Here is a 20,090-nt window from a genome sequence, read left to right as displayed (position 1 = left end):
AGATTAGACTTACAGTGTGGAAACAGGCCCTTCGGCCCAACAAGTCCACACCGACCTGCCGAAGCGCAACCCACCCATACCCCTACATTTACCCCTTACCTAACACTACGGGCAATTTAGCTTGGCCAATTCACCTAACCCGCACATCTTTGGACTGTGGGAGGAAACCGGAGCACCCGGAGGAAACCCACGCAGACATGGGGAGAACGTGCAAACTCCACACAGTCAGTCGCCTGAGTCGGGAATTGAACCCGGGAGTCGGGAATTGAACCCGGGTAAGTCTGACAGCATTAATAGAGAGGGAAACAGAGCTGGTTTTGAGTACAATATGGCTCTTCTTTCAAACTAAAGAGAGGTAGAAATTGATGGGTTTTATATTGCATAAAAAGAATGGGCAGGAACAAGTGAAGCAAAGGCAATATCAAAGGGTGGAGGAAAGTACAAAGGCCATGAGAGTAGCAATGGTTATATACAAATAGCTGGCTCCAGAGGAGGTATTAATAACAGAATGTAGATCAGCTCTGGTAAAAGCAAAAGCATGAAAATGACATGATTTGGAGATGCTGGAGTTGGGACTGGGGTATACAAAGTTAAATATCACGTAACACCAGGTTATAGTCCAACAGGTTTAATTGGAAACACTAGCTTTCGGAGTGACGCTCCTTCATCAGGTGGTTGATGAAGGAGCAGCGCTATGAAAACTAGTGCTTCCAATTAAACCTGTTGGACTATAACCTGGTGTCGTGTGATTTTTAACTATGAAAATGACACACTGCGTTAGAGTTGGAGGGGGTGGGAAATGGAGGACAGAATTTATGGCCTGAAATTGATTTCTTTAACATTTAGATTGGAGTAGTTCTTCGGGCACTTTACAGCCTTCTAGACTAAATGTTAATCAAGAAATTAGATCCTATTTCTCCAACTTGCATTGGGCTGTTCTGGAACACTCCAAAGACAAAACTGTTGATATTTCTATGAGCATGAGAGCAAGCTGTTGGGGTAAAATGGCAAACAACCAGAAGGCTGGAGTTATGTTAGTGGACTGAGCAAATATTCCACAAAGTGGTTCTCCACTTTGTGTTTGATATTCTCAACACAGAGAACACATCTTCGAAGGATCTTCATGAACGCTTCGCGTATGCAGCTTCACTGGAAAGAATCCCAGTATCTCTGGACTTTTCCCACAACTACTGCTTCTCTTTGTCAGTTGTGTTGACTTGTTAAAATTTTTTTTTAAATGGCTTTTGAAAATTGAATACAGAAATTGTGCACATTGCTCTAAATGTACTCCGTTAATTTTGCAACTTTAGTCTTACAAAGTAATTAAAAAGGCATTAATTATGTGAAACAATTTGCTATTGTACTCACATTTGCAGAGAATGAAATATTTGAGCTTGTGAATTTTTTTCATCACTTATGCCCTTTATTGATTGTATAATCCCATGCACTGTTTTTCTCCCCAACTGTATTATTTATTCTTCTTCATTCAAACCTGTAGCTGCCAACTCCTTGCCTGCACAACTAAGTTATCTTATGCATTCCTGAAGTCATTACAGTCCTCCTCCTTATTTTGCAACCAACCTGCTTTTGTATTATCAGCAAGTTTGAAGGTTGTGTGTCCTATTCTTCAGTTCAAATCATGTATTATTTGTCAAGATCCAAACTTACTCTTGCACTAACCATTGTAAATTTTTACACCTAACTCTTCTTGAATCACTGCAATGCTTCTCCTTATTTTTAATTTAAGCGTGGGATGAGAGGTTTGCTGGCCAGGTCAGTATTTATTGTCCATCCCTAATTTCCCAGAGAACTTTTAAGAGTCAACCACATTGCTGTGGGTCTGGAGTCACATATAGAATTATTGAATTCAATTTCTACCATCCAGGTTGGTGGGATTCAATCCTGTGTCCCTGCAACATTACCTGGGGTCTCTGGATTAACAGTGCAGCAGTAATGCCACACGGCCAACACCACCTTGTACCTCATGCATCCCATACAAACAGACAGTTTTCTATGTATGTGTACATCTTCCAACCTCAGTTATTGCATTTGTTGTTCTCGATGTGGTCTCCTCTACGTCAGAGAGATCGAGCTCAACCTCACAGAACAGCTGAGGGAACACCTCTGGTCTGTATCAACCAATCTAACCTTCCAGTGGCCATCCACTTCAACTCCCCCTCCCACTCCCCTGAGGACATATCCATTCTGGACATCCTCCACCATCTAAAAAAGGCCACCTACAAACTGAAGGAAGAACACCTCATCTTCTGCCTAGGAAGCCTACAACCACATGGCCTCAACATTGAATTCGTCAGTTTCCAGATCTCCCCTCCCCCAACCCCATCCCAGATCCAGCCCTCTGAATCATATACGCTCTCTTGACCTTACCCACCTGTCCATCTTCCTTCCCACCTATCTGCTCTGCCCTCCTCTCTGACCTATCACCATCCCCTCAATCCTACCTTCTCCCACCAATCACAATCCCACCTACCTTTCCCCATTAGTGTCTCAGCTCCCTCCCCCCTCCCCAGTCCTGAAGAAAGGTTATGCCCAAAAAGTTGGCTCTCTTGCTCCTCTGATGCTGTTTGACCTACTGTGCTTTTTCTAGCACCACGCTTTATCAACACTGTCTCTCCAACATCTACAGTCCTCACTATCTCCTACATTTCTGTCTGTGCCAAGTATTTTATGCCAAAGTATAAGATATATTTTGCACCAACCAATTAAGGCCAATCTGATGCCCTCTGATAGTTTCAATCATTTCGGGCAATCTGAGAGAAATTTCCTGGATTTTTCCCTCTAATTAACTTGGGTTTGCATCTGTTTCTCTGCCCCTTCCAGGAGCTTCAGTAGCTCTGAGTGGGGAAGGAAGTCTGTGCTGCATGAGACTGTGTGAAATGGGCTTGACGGACCAGCAAGTTGTTTACTCTATATCATTTTCCAGGCATTCATCCACCATTATCAAATCACTTGGGAGAAACATGAATGCATGCTTTCAGAAAATATTGATTCACTATATTTACAGCAATTCCAGAAACCTAGCTGCTTTAGAAGAGTAAGTGGATTTTAAAAAAAGAGGTGGAAGAGAATGGAAAAACCTTGCTGTGCTTTCATACTATGGTCTTCACGATGGTGTCCAACACTTGTTTTCCCATGTTCAGGTTCCGATCCCTGTAACTTCTGACTTGGATCCCTTGACCATGCTGACAGATGATGCTGATGTTGCGACCTGGCAGAATGAAGGCCTCCCAGCTGACAGAATGTCCACGGAGAATGCAACCATCTTGACCAACTGTGAGCGCTGGCCCCTTGTGATCGATCCCCAACTGCAGGGTATCAAGTGGATCAAGAACAAGTATGGAGAGGATCTCCGAGTCGTCAGGATCGGCCAGAGAGGGTAAAATAATTCATAACTTGCTTATGTGTAATGAAATTCTATTTCCAACTGGTCACCATTAGAAGGAACTGTTGTGATGAAGCCAGTAATTAATGTGGCATTGCAGCAGCTCAGTCTTAACTCTATGTTTGCCATGTTCGATTGGGTTAAAGTACTTTTGCGTAGTTTTAGCAGCCTTTGTGGCCATGGCATTAGCAACTAACATTTGTACCACACAAATGCTAGCTAATGATAATGAAAGGGAAATAGACCATCTCTGCTTAGTAGTCATTATCATCATCATCATCATCAAGTCTTCCACCAGCAACAACTGACGGGTAACTATTGACCAGAAACTAAATCACACAGATATTGTGTTTACAAGGGCAGGTCAGAGACTTGAAATGTTGCAGTGACTAGCTCACCTTCTGAGTCTGCAATGCTTTGCACCATCTACAAGACACAAGTCAGGAGTGTGATAGAATGCTTTCCACTTGCTTGAAGGAGTGCAACTTCATTGATGTTCAAAAAGCTTGCTGCCATCCAGGACAAAGCAGCTCACTTGGTCAGCACCCACTCCAATACTTTAATCATTAATTGTTTCCAACATTAGCATGGATTGGCATCAGTGCATATCATGTGCAAGGTACAGTGCAGCAACCTTTGCCAAATCTGCTGGGATGCCATCTTCCAAATCTCAGGCTGTGGTCTTGAAAGGAGAGGGTAGCAGAACAATAGGAGCATCACCACAAAGAAGTTAATTTCTGAGCTAACGGTAACCCATCCTGATTTGGAACTACATCACTGTTCCTTCACTGATGCTGCTCATGACTGGGAATTCCCTTCCTAACAGCGCTGAACCTCTTTAATCCCATTTAAACAGACAGTTTTCTGTATATGCTACTACATTTCCTTTGGTGCCATAATGGGTATTTTGCACCAACCGATTAAGGCCAAATTGGTGCCCACTGTTAGCTTCAATCACTTAATGGAGTCAGAGAGGAATTACTGGATCTTTACCTTTACCAAGTTGATTGCAGTGTTTCAAAAAGGTTGGCTTAGCGTCAGCTTCTCAAGGACAATAGGGATGCACAATGAACACTGGCTTAGCAAGCAAAGTTCACATTGCATGAAAGAGGAAAATAAATTACGTATTGTACTACCCTTAAAGGTCATTGGCTCAGATTAATTGCGAAAGTGTAGTATCTGATTATTTGGTCATTTTTCGGCATTTCTTATTCACTTTTCTGGCATATTTACTGATTGTGTAAGTGTTTGTCCGAGTCTAATCGAGAAGTACAATGAAAATAAATCCAGTGCAAAACGACTTGGGAATTTCTATTATTTTCTTTTGTAGCTTAACCATAGCGATTTTATATGTAACTTCAAGGTCAAACTGGGCAAGTATCTTGAAGGAAAATACATAAGTAGCAATTAGAAGTTTGACAGTAGATACTGCAAAAACTCAGCTGTATCTTTGAAGGGACAGAGATCAGTCTTTTTTATTCATTTGAGAGATATGGGCATTGCTGACTAGCCCAGCATTTATTGTCCGTCCCTAATCGCCCTGGACGTGGTGAGCTGCTTTCTTGAACCGTTTGGGGTTTAGGGGCACCAATAGTGGTGTTGGCGAGGGCATTCCAAGATGTGACTCAGCTACAGTGAAGGAACACTGACATAGTTTGAAGTGATGGTGGTGACTTTGAGTGGAATTGAAAGTGGTGGTGTTTCCATGCATGTGCTGGCCCTGGTCGTCTAAGTGGTGGAAGTGGTGAGTTGTAAGGGACTGTCGATGGAGTTTTGGTGAGTTCTTGGCTTGGAACAGATTGCCTGGCATCTTAGATTACTTACAGTGTGGAAACAGGCCCTTCGGCCCAACAAGTCCACACTGACCCGCCAAAGCGAAACCCACCCATACCCCTACATTTACCTCTTACCTAACACTACGGGCAATTTAGCTTGGCCAATTCACCTGACCCGCACATCTTTGGACTGTGGGAGGAAACCGGAGCACCCGGAGGAAACCCACGCAGACATGGGGAGAACGTGCAAACTCCACACAGTCAGTCGCCTGAGTCGGGAATTGAACCCGGGTCTCAGGCGCTGTGAGACAGCAGTGCTAACCACTGTACCACCATGCCGCCCACATTGCTATAGTGCAACTTGTAGATGGAACATTGCTGCCACTGTATATCTGTAGTGAAGGGAATGTATTGAAGGTGATGGATGAGCTGCCAATCAAGCCAGCTGCTTTATCCTGAGTAGTGTTGAGCTTCTTGAATGTTGTTGGAATTGCAGCCACCAAAGCAAATGGAGAGCATCACCACTTCTCCACTCCAGACTCACACCTTGTAGATAATATACAGGCATTAGGGAGTCCAGTGGTGAATTGCTTACTGCAGAATACCTAGCCTCTGACCGTCCCTTCCAGCCACAATGTATAAGGCTGGTCCAGTTAAATTTTTGGTTAATGCTAGCCCCTCTGAAGTTGATGGTGTGGGGTTCAGTGATGATAATGCTTTTGAAATCAAGGGCAATGGTTAGAAATCTCTAGTTGGGGATGGTCATTATCTAACACTTGTGTCAGATAAATGTCAGTTGCTGCTTATCAGTTGAAATTTATGATGTTATGGCTGTGTAGATATTTGATGTTATAATTTCAAGCCGTCTGTCTCGACAACAGCCCATCTATTTATTGGACATGTTACATGGACGAGCACACAGAATACCACAAACCATATCATATAATGGATGTAGGTTTGCTCGCTGAGCTGGAAGGTTCATAGCAGGTTTTGAGAAGATTTATAGCTCAGGTTGAGGTTCTGGATGTAGGTTTTCTTGCTGAGCCAGAAGGTTCATTTCCAGACGTTTTGTCACCCTGCTAGGTAACATCTTCAATGGGCCTCCGGGCGAAGCACTGTTGATAATTCCTGCTTTCTATTTATATGTTTGGGTTTCTTTGGGTTGGTGATGTCATTTCGTTTGGTGACATTTCCTGTGGTGATTCCATTTCCTGTTCGTTTCCTCAGGGGGTGATAGATGGGGGTCTAACTCGGTGTGTTTGTTGATAGAGTTCCAGTTGGAATGCTCTGCTTCTGGGGATTCTCGTGCATCTGTCTGTTTGGCTACTCCTAGGATGGATGTGTTGTCCCAATCAAAGTAGTGTCCTTCCTCATCTGTATATAAGGATACTAGTGAGAGAGGGTCATGTTGTTTCGTGGCTAGTTGATGTTTATGTATTCTGGTGGCAGTTTTCTGCCTGTTTGTCCAATGTAGTGTTTGTTACAGTTCTTGCATGGTATTTTGATAACCATACAGATAAGGAAGCTCACCACTTCAACTGGGGCAACACATCCATCCTAGGACAAGCCAAACAGAGACATGCATAAGAATTTCTAGAAGCATTGCTTTCCAACCGGAACTCTATCAACAAACACATCAAGTTAGACTCCATCTACCACCCCCTGAGAAAAAAGGAAATGACATCACCACAGGAAATGACATCACCAGTCCAAAGAAACCCAAACAATTAAATAGAAAGCAGGAATCTGCAGCAGTGTTTCGCCTGGTGGCCCACTGAAGATGTTACCTAGTAGGGTGACAAAACATCTGGAAATGAACCTTTTGGCTTTGTAGCCTGAGCTACAAATCTTCTTAAAACTCTCTAACATCATATAATATTGAATATAAAGGAATCAGATGTACAGATACTAACTTGTCAGGAACTGCGATCGACTAATTGTCATTTTTGATTTGCTGGCACCAACAGGACATAAGGAAACATATTTATTTAAATTATTATTTAAATCCGATGTACAGATATAATGATTGCCGTCCAACTTTGATAATATAAAGCCTTGCTATAAGTGCAATATGAGTTAGATGACAATATCACTGCTAAGATCTGCTCACATTTTGGCTTTCCAATTCCTCTGAAAGTTGCCTGAAATCATACTTGCTGGAATATGCTTTGTCATAATGCAGGTTGAGCTGTCTGGTGAGTCTGATAGCAACTTGAGTGAAGGCAAGCAGTTCATTTGCATTCTCCAGCATGCACACTCTCTGATATCCACCCCATCTCCATCCAGGCAGTGTTACGAGAAATGAAAGCCAGTCAGTTGTCAGGTTGAAGTGATTGCAGAAGATCCAGCTGAAGGTCGAAGTACACTCCCCTCGCTGTTGATCGTGTAAAGAATCCAAGCTGGAGAGTCTCCAAGTCTCTACAAGCAGCAGTATATGTCAACGTGTGATTTTGTTTGATTCCTACTACTGTATTGCCAGGAGCTACGATGGATTAGTTGGTGTTTTTGACTCGATGGCACCAGCTGGGCATAAAGAAATAAATTTATATAAATTATGACATGTTGCGCAGCAAGAATGCTTAATGTTTGTTTGAATACCAAAAGATTTAGCAATATGCCAGAGTTTAGAAGAGCAAGAGGTGACTTGATTGAAACATATATAATCCTGAAGGGTCTTACCAGATTAGATGTGGAAAGGATGTTTCCTTGACTGGGATAATCTTGAACAAGGGATCACCGTTTAAAACGCACGGGCAATCAATTTTAAACAGAGTTTCGGCAAATGTTTTCTGTCTAAGCATTGAGAGTCTTTGGACCATTCTTCCTGAAGCAGAATCCTTGAACATTTTTAAGGATGGTGGCAGATGGATTCTTGTTAAACAGACGGTAAAAGGTTATCGGGGTGGGCAGCATAGGAATGTCAGGTTACAGTCAGAGGAGCTATGATTTTATTCAATGACCTATCTTTGCTTGTGATCGCTATGTTAGTTTGTATGCATATTGCCAAATGGTTACAATTACCTTTGTCCTGATCGTGCTGAAAAGCTAAACATTGTGTCTCCTTTTGAAAAAAAACATGCATTTATCTAATTCTCTTCCCTTCCTCAGCCTTTTCAAGTGCTACATGTTAAATTCCACACCAGTCACTAATAATATTTAAGAAAATAAACAAGCTAATTATCATGCACAAAAAAAATCCTCAAACATTAGTGATATGGTTCAGTAAAGGGGCAAAACATTAACCAACAGCTAACTCCCTAACTTCCCTTGAAAACACATGGGACCTTTTAACATCTATCTGTTCAGCATTTCAGCTTAACACCTCCTCTGAAAGACATCAGCTGTGAGAAAATGGCTTTTCTGTGTTATTGAGCCTAGATTATATACCAACATCCCAAAATAGGCCTTTCAACCACAATCTTGTTGACAGCTGCCATGTTAGATTAGACTCAGATTAGATTAGATTCCCTACAGTGTGTAAATGGGCCTTTCGGCCTAACAAGACCACACCGACCCTCCGAAGAGTATCCCACCCAGACCCATTTCCCTCTGACTAATGCACCTAACACTATGGGAAATTTAGCATGGCCAATTCACCTAACCTGCACATCTTTGGACTGTGGGAGGAAACCGGAGCACCCGGAGGAAACCCATGCAGACTCAGGGAGAATGTACAAACTCCAAACAGGCAGTCGCTCGAGGTTGGAATCGAGCCTGGGCCCTGATGCTGTGAGGCAGTAGTACTAACCACTGAGCCACCATGCCGCCCCACTGAGTGAAGATTTGAAATCATATTTTTGCCAGGATGGAGCCTATTGTTGAGCTAAAAGACTCCTTTTGCAGACCAGAAATAAACTTTGTGTAGTTGCATCATTTTGTACAATGACCTCCTGATCGAAAATACTGAGTGTATTCTGAGTCCATTGTATTGATGAGCTATAGCTGTCAGGCAAGATAGCCATTTGCCTCATTCTTCTGGTGCTAGTTTCAGACACTGGTCAAAGAGTCGATGCATTTTACCTCATTATGCCACTTGTTCTTGATTCTAAAAGACTCCTTTCACCTATCAGTAGTTTCGACATTTGAAATAACCTCCCAAACCCCAACCTGCTACATAAGTATTGCTGACTTGTTAGTGCAATTGATAGACTTTAACTTCAATGTCGGTTTTCCTCAGGGAAAACATCTTGTCTATTTACCCTATTTATAAACTTCTGTAAGGTCACCCATCAGCCTCCGATGCTCCAGGGGAAAAACCTCTGGTCAAGATGGCGGCAGAGTAACAGGGCACTTGGACTCCTGAGCCTGAAACCCATCTACACCATCCACTTTTACTTTTACTTTACTTTCTTTGTTTTTTTGTTTACTTTTAACCTTCCTTGTCTTGCTTGGAGAACTCAAACAGCATCAAGATGTCTAGTGCATCGGAGGCAATGTTTGTTATCTTTCCTTCAAAGGCTGATGCTAGACCTCACTCCCCTGGTTCCTCCTGCTGACCAAGCAAGACCTCTAGCAAGAGCTAAAAGCCAATCATTGGCTTTCTCTTGGTATTTAAGGCAGTGGTTTTCAACAGGTGTGCCAAGGGAACTGTCCAAATGAAATTTTGTAGAAAGGAGTGAAATTCAATGTGAAGACTTCCTTCTTCATAATCATGATGGATATCCAGCAGATATTTTCAGCCCACCTGAATGAGATTGAGTAATAAAATGAACAGGAAGAACAAGCTAATCCTGACTATCACCGGTAGACTTCAAGGTTTCAGGACAAAACTGGGCCTTTGACAACATTCGGCGGCAGGGGATTCACTTGAAGTTGAATTCTGCTTCCCCTTGGCACATACGCAAGTCTAGAACTGGATGCATAATTTGTTCACTTCCTTCAGATTCATTGCAAAAGTTGAAGTTCAGAGAAAAAGGGAATGTGTAGGCTGCATTTTGAAGCTGACATTTGAAGAGGTGTCTTTGTGTGAGTTTTGGCTGACTGTGGTACGTGAGCACCTGATGATACTTGTTGTTACTGTACGCTTGCCATTTCCAATGGTATAGCTCTGAGGGCCAACATTTTTAACACTTGCATACATTAAAAATACACAATAGAAGGAGCTAGATTTGTGGGTGGACCTCTCATCGGTTCCTCCTCAGATCAAATGGCTCTGCACACACCAACAGGCCAATGTTTCCCACTAACCTGGCAAGTTGTAATTTACTGCACACTGTTTGCTGTGATCCATTGAATGTTAATTATATATCAGTTCAATTATTTAATATCAATTAGCCTTTTGTTACAAACATGAAATATTGTCTGCAAAATTCAGACTCGTGAACTGAGTGCAGTGTGCAGAACAGACTCAGGGTGCTGTGAATAGTTAGAAGTAGTTGAGCATGTCTATGTTTGCAGTCAAAGGTGTAATTTTGTCAGTGGATTTGAAACATTAATGCTTTTGATCCTTCTTTAGCTTGTTGTATGCACTCTGTTGTAAAGCTCGTTAGAAAGACTGAAACCTTAAAAAATACAAGTAAATGAGATGGTTATGAGCAGTCAGTTCAGTTGAAAAAAGTGGGTGCGTTTTGCAGTTGTTTGATTCATTGAACTGTGTGTGGTCATTGAAAAGTTTGGGAATGACTGCTGTAAGGTATTCAAGAGGAGAAGCAGCACACCCATCACTTTTCTTTTAAAATTGAAAACCTGAGAGGATGTTTAGAATAAATGTTGCTGAAGTGTTTGGGAAGTCTTGACAAAAGAAATTTTCCCGATGTGTTTCAAAAGCCATCTTCAGACATCACCAGTCTCAACGTGTGAACGATATAAGTTTAACTAGGCTTTAAGGAGCACTTAAGACACACAGCAATGACTTGTTTAGTGCCATTAAACTGGTTGGTGTTGGAGAGGTCATTAAATGAAGTACTATCCTCCATAACATCTTGTAGCCCCTAAATGAACATTCACAGACAGCTTCACTGTTAATCAGCCTCTTCAATGATTCTCTCGATGGCTGTATGTCACACAGACATCAGCTCATTCATCAAGATGGTATCTTGAGCTTAAAGCATCCCAAGCTGGTGTTGCATCTTCAAGTTTATCTAGATTACCTCTTTAATTCCAAAATGGGACTCAGATCATCATGGCTCATGCCATCAGTTCTGCTGCATCCACATGGTTTTATCGTTGTCTCTCCAGCTTGGTAACCTTGTTTTAGTTTCAGTTGCCCTTGAGCTTCCTGCAGCTGTCTTCCTACAGGAGGCCAAGGCCCTGTGTATCTCTGTCTTGGTTGGCGGTGTCGGTGGACAAGCTAGGACCCCGTCGGTCAACTTGGAGCCAGGAATCTTCAGTCGATGTTCAATGCCAGACGAGGTGGGAGACCCATGGAGCATAGCCATCTTCAGCTCTGAGGCGGTGGACAGGGAAGCAACTGCATCAGGAGCACATTGCCAGGACAGCATGGGTGATGTCGGAGAGTGGAGACTGGAGGAGCAAAGAGGGGGAAAGCTACAGAGAGGGAAAGATGATCTTTTGAAGCTGTTTCAGTTTTAGTAATATCAATTTAATATTAATTTTGTTCAGAATTTTACCATGTCAGTAATATATGCTGTAATCCAAGATGGTGCCTGAATGTGGTACATTATCCACTTTTCCCTGTGCCTAGATACAAGTGATAATATATTAAATAAATTTACTGAACTGGTTGTTTTGTTTTTATTCTTTAGTAGCTGATATAATCGACTAGAATCTAAATGAATTTAATTTCTCCATCTGCAATAATTCTCATTTCTTCATGCAACTTTATAAAGGGGTGATTTTTGATTCCTTTGGAACTCCAAGCTGAATTGAAGGATTTTTGAGGTCTGGGTTTGCTTTCATATCATCTATAGGAGATAGCTGTCTTGAGAATTAGTCATGACTATATTTATGTGCTCAGATCAACTTTGTCAATAATTATTTCTGTTTTAAGACTTCTCTGGTCTGTCTTCCACCCATTCTGATGATGAGAGCTGACCACACTCCACAAACAATCTTTTTTCACTAAGTGCTATTTTCCATTGCCTTCACTGCCGTAGAGAGATCAGTCCATGTTTTTATATTGTCCATCTGTCACAATGAGTCTTCCTTGTGCAGGGTTCCAGATGCTGTACTTTGCTTAACAGCTTTTTCCAACCGTACCCCGTCTGTTACAATTGATGTTTAAAATATGTGAACTTTCTGTGGTACTGTAAATCAACATCAGACTATTTTAATAAATGTGATTGAATATACTGAAAATCTTATCTTTTCCTCCTTCTTGGCTTTGTAGTCATTCCTTCAGCAGGAACAAGGCTGCAGTTGTTGAAGCCATTTGGAATACTGCTCATGCTTCAGTATTTTTAATTATCAAGAGACATTTCACGGCAAGATGGGCACGTGGTCCATTTTCTCCCCAGAAGAAAGTCTCCAACCATCAATCCACCAAAAAAAAAGCTGAAGATTTGCACTTGAACACATTTCACTCTTCTGTTACTCTGCCTCTTCACTTGACAGTTTCTATAATTGAGTAGAGATGAATGAATTGTGCTCTAATCCATGTTGTGTAAGCTAATAGTTCTGAAAGAGCTTGTGTTGAAACTGTATTTAGTGCGATGCGATCTGATATTACATGGTTTTTTGTGGAGAGAAAACAGTTTAGCATGGCGTCCCATAGAGACAGTTGTGTCATCTATGGCTTCCAATGGACTTAATAATTACAGCACAATCTCGATTATCCAAACGAGATGGACGGCGTGTATTTTGTTTGGATAACTGATTGTTCAGATAACAGATTATCCATTGGATAATGGATAGCATTTTTACGGGACCTTGAGATCTTATTTGGAAAATCCAAAATTCGGATATTTGATGTTTGGATATTCGAGGATGTTCTGTATTCTTGACTCGTATCCATTGCTATCATGCAGTAAACTGCATCTTGTAATGTAAGCTAAATGCCTCTTCTTTGAATCTTTACCCTTCACCGCTGCTAATTAAGTAAGGCCTTAGAATCAGCATAGGAAAGGAAACTGAGCAGACCTGTGGTGTAGTGGTGGTGTCCCACCTCTGGGTCAGGAGGCTTGGATTCAAGTCCCATCTGCTCCAAGGGATGTCATAACATATCTGATTATTACAAGGTTCTTGTGGCACAGTAGTAACGTCCCTGCCTCCAGTCCTGCCTGCTCCAGAGGTGTGCAACACTATGACTGAACAGGTTAATTAATAATATTTTTGGGAAGGGGAATTGGAGGGCTGTCATGCTGTGGTGCATTCCTCTGGGTTAGGAGGCCCATGTTCAAATCTTTCTGGCTCCAGATGTTTGTCATAACATCTCTGAACAGATTGATGGAAAACATATTTAGGAAGGGGAATTGGGTGGCAACATTCTACCCAACCAAAAGTCAACAGTGGTTGACACTGCAGCACACAACAGTGCAGAGCTTTAGAAAGATATAAGAATTGCACATGGTTCATCAAGATCAACAATCTTCTGTGTTAAGGAATCTAGATCATGTGGTGTAACATTATCATTAGAGTTAGAGCATTTTTACTTGAAATCAGGATACAACTTTTTCATGGAAAGAGCCATTGAAACCTTGAACTGTCTCTCTCAAAAAGCTTTAGGTATTGAGTGAATTAACATTTTTAAATTGGTGATTGAGGAAGTAACAGGTAAGTATTCTTTCTAATTCCTAAGTGCACAAATTAAGCATTTGTGTTATGAGTTACAAATCTACCTGCTGGCATTGAAACATGTGTTTTATAATTTGACCTTTAAGGGAATGATTCAGCTAGAATGTAAGTCATCTTGTACCGATTAAAATGCTACAAACTGTGGAACACTTAGTGTTTAATTTATTAGAGATGAAGCAAATACGGACACTGGTGTACATCGTTGTGAGCAATCAGATTGTATCTCTTCAGTTGCTGCTGCTGTTGTTTCTTGTGATTTAAAATTTGAACAGATTTTGGTGTGTTATCAGTGACAAAAGAATTGATATTTGCAACGCACCTACTAAGCAAAGGTAAGAGAGTGCATCATTTGTCCAGCATGGTTGTTTTTGAGAGTAATTCTGCTTTAAATCACCCATTTTGAAATGAGTTAATTGAGCTGTTTCTGAGGATAATATTAAGATTAGCCTCCAGTGAAGACAGTTATCTATTTAAAACAATAATGATTACACAGAAACTCTGTGTGAGGTTGTGCATTAATGGATCATTGTACATAACTATAACAATATGGTAAATGAAGAAGAATATGAGACAATTGAATTGTTTTTTCATTTTCTTTTAAGGTACTTAGATATTATGGAGAATGCTCTTGGGGCAGGTGAAGCAGTGCTAATTGAAAATTTGGAAGAATCAGTGGATCCTGTACTGGGTCCTTTATTGGGTCGAGAAACCATTAAAAAGGGCAGGTAAGAAAATGCGACGAACACCCTTTGAGAATTTTCACTAGTGTGTGTAGTCATCTCTGGGGAATGCCTGAATCGGGAAGTTTTTTCTTTCAGGACACTGCCCAATCTCTTCGAAACCCGTTGTGTCATAGGAGTTGACTGATGGAGTGCAAGTTCAATTTCTCTTAATGCTTGAATAGGAGGTTGGTATTGCTGTTGCCCATCCCCGATTGCCCTTGAACTAAATGGTCCAGTCAATCATTTCATAGAGCAGTTAGGAGTCAATCGTATTGCTGGGGGTGCGAAGTTACTCAGGGTAGGCCACACCAGGTAAGGATGGCAGACTTCCTGCTTTAAAGGGCATTAGTAAACCAGATGAGTTTTTTTTTATCAATAATAATTTCATGGTCACCATTACCAAGAGCATATTCCCAACCACATCCCTAATAGTTCCTGAAAACTGATTCTTTTGTGACAGAACTACAAATCTTATCAAATCAATTTACCGTGGGGATCTGGTCAGTGAAGCAATGGTCCTCCTAAACATAAGTTTTTGAGTGGTTTCAGCATAGAACGTACAAAATACCCAACCAGAAAATTAAACCAACAAATCGATCTAGCTAGTCCATAGTGCCGAATGCATCATATTAAGAGGCTCCATGCTCATAAGTGTTATGTCGTGCTGTAATACCTTCAATTTCATACTGGACCCACCATTTCATAATGAATGAGCTGCTTCCCAAGTCAGGTTCCTTGGGCTGGACTTCCTTTCGTAAATGGGGCAGTGCGTATTTCAAATTTCATTCCTAGTGGGTGTCACTGGAACTTGAAACCTAAACATGACATAATTCTTAAGAAAGTGAGACTTGAGGTGCTGTGAATATTATAAGTGCTGGTGAATGAACATCAAGAAGGAGCTTTGAAAAATGTACTCTCCTCTCAGAAAGAGGTGAATGAGCAGCATGAGGAATTGTAAGGAAAAGAAGTGACTACTTAAGACATCAGGTGAACCACTGCAAGGTCAACTAAATTCAAAAGGCTAGGCACCGAGACTTATTGTCCACCTATCTCACACATTTGCACTTTTGACCATGAGGAGATGATATCACCTGGCCTCCATGGATGTAGTGACCTGCTGCTCTAGATGTCACCAAGGTGTTTACTTTGAGTGTGTCAGGGTCTTTCTAGGGACCAGTTTAAATTGTGGGCTATCTATCAGTTGGCAACTCATCATGATAGCAAGAAGGTTATGGACACCATATTCTACAGGGTGAAGAAGTGCGTCCATTTTGAGATACGTGGGCCTGTGCAGGAATAGAGAGCATTGAGGTTTGCCATCATTGATGGATTCCCCCAGGGTATTAGACTTACAGTGTGGAAACAGGCCCTTCGGCCCAACAAGTCCACACCGACCCGCCGAAGCGCAACCCACCCATACCTTTACATTTACCCCTTACCTAACACTACGGGCAATTTAGCATGGCCAATTCACCTGACCCGCACGTCTTTGTGACTGTGGGAGGAAACCGGAGCACCCGGAGGAAACCCACGCAGACACGGGGAGAACGTGCAAACTCCACACAGTCAGTCGCCTGAGTCGGGAATTGAACCCAGGTCTCTGGTGCTGTGAGGCAGCAGTGCTAACCACTGTGCCATCGTGCCGCCCTAATTGATTGTACCCCAGATGGACCAGCCAGCCTAATGGTCTCAGGGCCGTCCACTTCTTCCTGAGGAATAAGGTATGACCAGTCCCATCCACCACCACTCTCCTCTGTCCAATTTCACTGTCACTTGAACAACTTCTCCTTTATCTCCTCTCACTTTCTTCAGGTCGCATGAGCCCGAGTTATGCCTGTCTCTTTGTGGGCTACATTCCTTGTTCCAGTCTTACTCTGGCCCCACTCACAACTGTCTACAGTTAATGATGATATCATCGGTGCTGCTTCCCCCTCTCTTCCTAAATTGGAAACATTTATGGATTTTGCTTCCGATTTCCACCCCTCCTTACCTCCACCTGGTCTATCTCTGACTCCTCCCTTTGTTTTGTTGACATCTCTGTTTCCGTTTCGTGGGGATAGGCTGGCCACCCACTGACTCCCACAGTTACCTGGACTATGCATCCTTACACCCTGCTTCCTGGAAAGATTCTGTTCCATTCTGTCAGTTCCTTTGGCCCCATTGCATCTGTTCTGATGATGCTAACTTCTACAAGGACACATCTAAAATGTCCACTACCTTCCTCAACTGAGGATTCCCCAGCCAAGTCCAACCCATCTCCACCTCAGCTCTCACCCACTCCCAAACCTTCCACAACTGCAATAGGATCTCACTGGTCCTCACCCCACTTCCCACCAGACATCCACCGCCAGGATCATTGGCTGCTATTAGTGCCATTTCCAGCGGAATGCCACTACCAGACATATATTTCCTCCCCTGCTTTGTCAGCCTCCATCACCAACCCCACCCTCCACACCCTGGTCCACTCCTCCTCCACTTCCAAATCCTTCCCACATCCAACGACACCTTCCCCTGCAATTGCAGAAAGTGTAAGATCTATCTATTTACTTCCTCCCTCCTCACTATCCAAACCTGAGACTCACCTTCCAGGTGAAGATGTGCTTCACCTGCACTTCACTCAATCTCGTCCACAGAATTCACTACCCACAACTTCTCAACGCTGGGGAGATGAAACAGACTGGGTGATTGCTTAGTATAAACCTATGTTCTGTCTGCAAAAATGAGCCTGAGCTTCCAGTAGCCTGCCACTTCAGTAACACTTCAGTGTTCCCTGCTCTGCCTTGGCTTTGCTGCAGAGGAGCTTAGGAGCACAGCAGCCTTCAGCTCTCAATGTAGAGTTCCACAATTTCTGGGGCCTGGGAACCTTCTCCCATCTCATTACCCCAACCTCGGCACTCCTGACCCTGCTGTCACATGGGCTGCTACCACAAGCCACCCATTGTCAGCCACTAATGGTCCCCATTAGCAGCGATTGATTTCCCATGCTGACCTATACCCATTCCTTTGTCTGCCCAACTGTTGTGTTCTCTCTCTCTCTCTGGCCTCCATCTCCATCTATTGTTCACTCCTTTACTCTTTCCCCATCCCATCTGCAGCATAAAGATGGGCTCACTATAGTCAGTTTGGAGGAAGGATCGCTGCAACTAGAACCCTAGCTCTGATTTCTCTTCACAGATGCTACCAGACCTGCTGAGTTTTTGGAGTAATTTCTGCCTTTGTTTCAGTCAGATTCCTGAACAGTAAAAAAAAACTTAAAGAACTGTGGATACTGCAAATGAGAAACTGCTGGGCTTTTTTCAGCAACGTTTGGTTTCAGTCCTGAATGATAAAGGCATGCACTCATTGAAATGTGCAGCTGCTCTGTGACTCAGAGGTGCACATGGTTGCTGTGTGGCTGTCACACTTCCTTTATCTTTCAAGAGTCACCAGTGCTCTTCCTCTTTCACCAATATCCAAACTCCATCTTAGCTGTTTAGGAGTGTGGGGTGGTGGGTTTGTGGGGAAGGAGGAAGGCGCTGGTGGTAGTGGGAGGGTGAGTGGGATGCATTAAAGGTCATCATCTAAAAAAGTGACTCCTGGCACTCATGCAGCCTCCAGGGAGTGCTACAGAGACCTGCTCTATTAGAGCTATCTACTAACATGAACCTGCAATGAGCAGTCTATTAGCATGTTGAAAAAGTTACTCTATTGCCTTGTGTGGTCAGGTGATTCACACAATATGCACTAACTAGGATGTTCCTTATTATAACTCATTTCTTATTAATATTGAAATCCTTTGTAGAGTGTGCTGTAGAGTATATGCTGCAGGGTTGTGTTAATACTTTGATAAGAGTTATCATATCTGTGGTTTACAGTGTTCATTGCTTACTAAGCACTGCACCAAACTCCACAGTGAATGGCAAACCCAAACATTAGGTGCCACTTGCCTTTCGAAAAGGTATTGGTTTCCATGTCTGTTGGAAACATTCCAGGGTGTTCCTACCTCTGAACATGCCGCTGCATTGTAGAGTCATACAGCACGAAACTGGCTGTTTGGTCCAACTCAGCTTTCCCATTTGCCTGCATTTGGCTCATATCCCTCTAGCCCTTTCCTATTCATGTACCTGTCCAAATGTCTTTTAGATGTTGTAATTATGCCAGTCTTCACCACCTCATCTGGCAACCCACGTGAACCACCTTCTGTGAAATGCACCTTGGACCATTTGCTGTTGGTTGCCATGCCAGGTTGTTGGGGAGAAAGTTTGTGAAGAAAAGAAGATATATTTCCAAATCAATATGCTGAGTGGCTGGGCTTGGAACTCGCAGCTTCTGGTGTTGCTTGTGTATCTGCTGCCCTTGTCCTTCAAGGTAGTAGTGATTGTGGATTTGGACAGCATTGTCTAACGAACCTTGGTAATTTTCAGAAGAGCAAGCTGTTAAGTGTCATTTGGACCCTTACCAAATTCCCATCATGTTGCTTCTTGGATGCTGGCATAATGTGAAGCTGGGACTCTGAGGGTTTGGAAAGTCATAGACCTGATCTTGAATTGAAAATGCTGTCACTTATGTCAAATAGCATTGTTTACCTTATGCATTATTTCAGTGATATGAAATGCAATTGTGCTGACATTTGTAAGACTAAAGGGAAATCTCCACTCACCTACAGATGCATTAAAATTGGAGACAAGGAATGTGAGTACAATTCGAGTTTCCGGCTCATTCTTCACACAAAGTTGGCAAACCCTCATTACCAGCCTGAGATGCAGGCCCAGTGTACGCTCATTAACTTCACTGTTACAAGAGATGGCTTGGAAGACCAGCTTCTGGCTGCAGTTGTCAGTATGGAAAGGCCAGACTTGGAAGAATTGAAGGTATACTAATCTAAATTCACTTGTTATCTAGCCACTTCATAGCACAAACCTAATTGCATTGTTGGACAGGTACATCAGTTGGGAAGTTGATTTAGCAGACATGGAATTTTGCAAAAGAGACTCTTTCGACTGTTGTACCTCACTATCTCATTTACAAAGTTATCCAATTGTTCTATTTTGCTGCTGCTGTTTTTTCCATAGCAGTACAACCTTTTCCTTTTCAAGTGTGGAGTCTGTGATGATGACAATGTTGATGGTATTTTACAATGACAAATGTCAAAAACGAGCCGAATAGTTGCTGAGTATAATAACAGAACTACCACACTGCTGCTAGTCTGAATCAGATGAAAATGCTATAATTCTATCCCTGATAGCCAGGCTCAAACGTAGTTTTGACTGTTCTGATGACTGCGTCATTTGAAAATGGCAGCTAAGAGAAGATTGGTCGGTCTGTCAAAACTGCCACTCACTCCTGAAAGCCAAACAGCACGATGATACACTTCTTATCATTTTCTCCACTCACTGACACTATCACTCTCCACTCCAAAACGCTGCCAATCTGTAACCATGCAATCACTTGTGAGGAGTAAAATAAAGTCCAGACAGAAAGACAGGGCTAAAACAAAGGGGAAAATCTCAGGTTTATCAA

The 20,090-nt window shown here is 42.4% G+C and overlaps 1 protein-coding gene across 3 annotated transcripts in view; it reads left to right on the top strand.

The window, feature by feature from the left end:
• LOC132827851 (dynein axonemal heavy chain 9-like) overlaps positions 1-20,090 on the top strand; it is a 504,454-nt gene that overhangs the window by 327,568 nt on the left and 156,796 nt on the right. For all 3 annotated transcript variants that reach the window (XM_060844602.1, XM_060844601.1, XM_060844600.1), the window contains 3 exons: positions 3,162-3,397; positions 14,472-14,594; positions 19,237-19,441. In XM_060844602.1, the coding sequence (XP_060700585.1) occupies positions 3,162-3,397; positions 14,472-14,594; positions 19,237-19,441 (564 nt within the window). The remainder of the gene's footprint in view (positions 1-3,161; positions 3,398-14,471; positions 14,595-19,236; positions 19,442-20,090) is intronic.

Source organism: Hemiscyllium ocellatum, chromosome 25, assembly GCF_020745735.1.
Source record: "Hemiscyllium ocellatum isolate sHemOce1 chromosome 25, sHemOce1.pat.X.cur, whole genome shotgun sequence".
In the NCBI taxonomy this organism is placed as follows: Eukaryota; Metazoa; Chordata; class Chondrichthyes; order Orectolobiformes; family Hemiscylliidae; genus Hemiscyllium; species Hemiscyllium ocellatum.
This window is presented reverse-complemented; position numbering and strand designations above follow the sequence as displayed.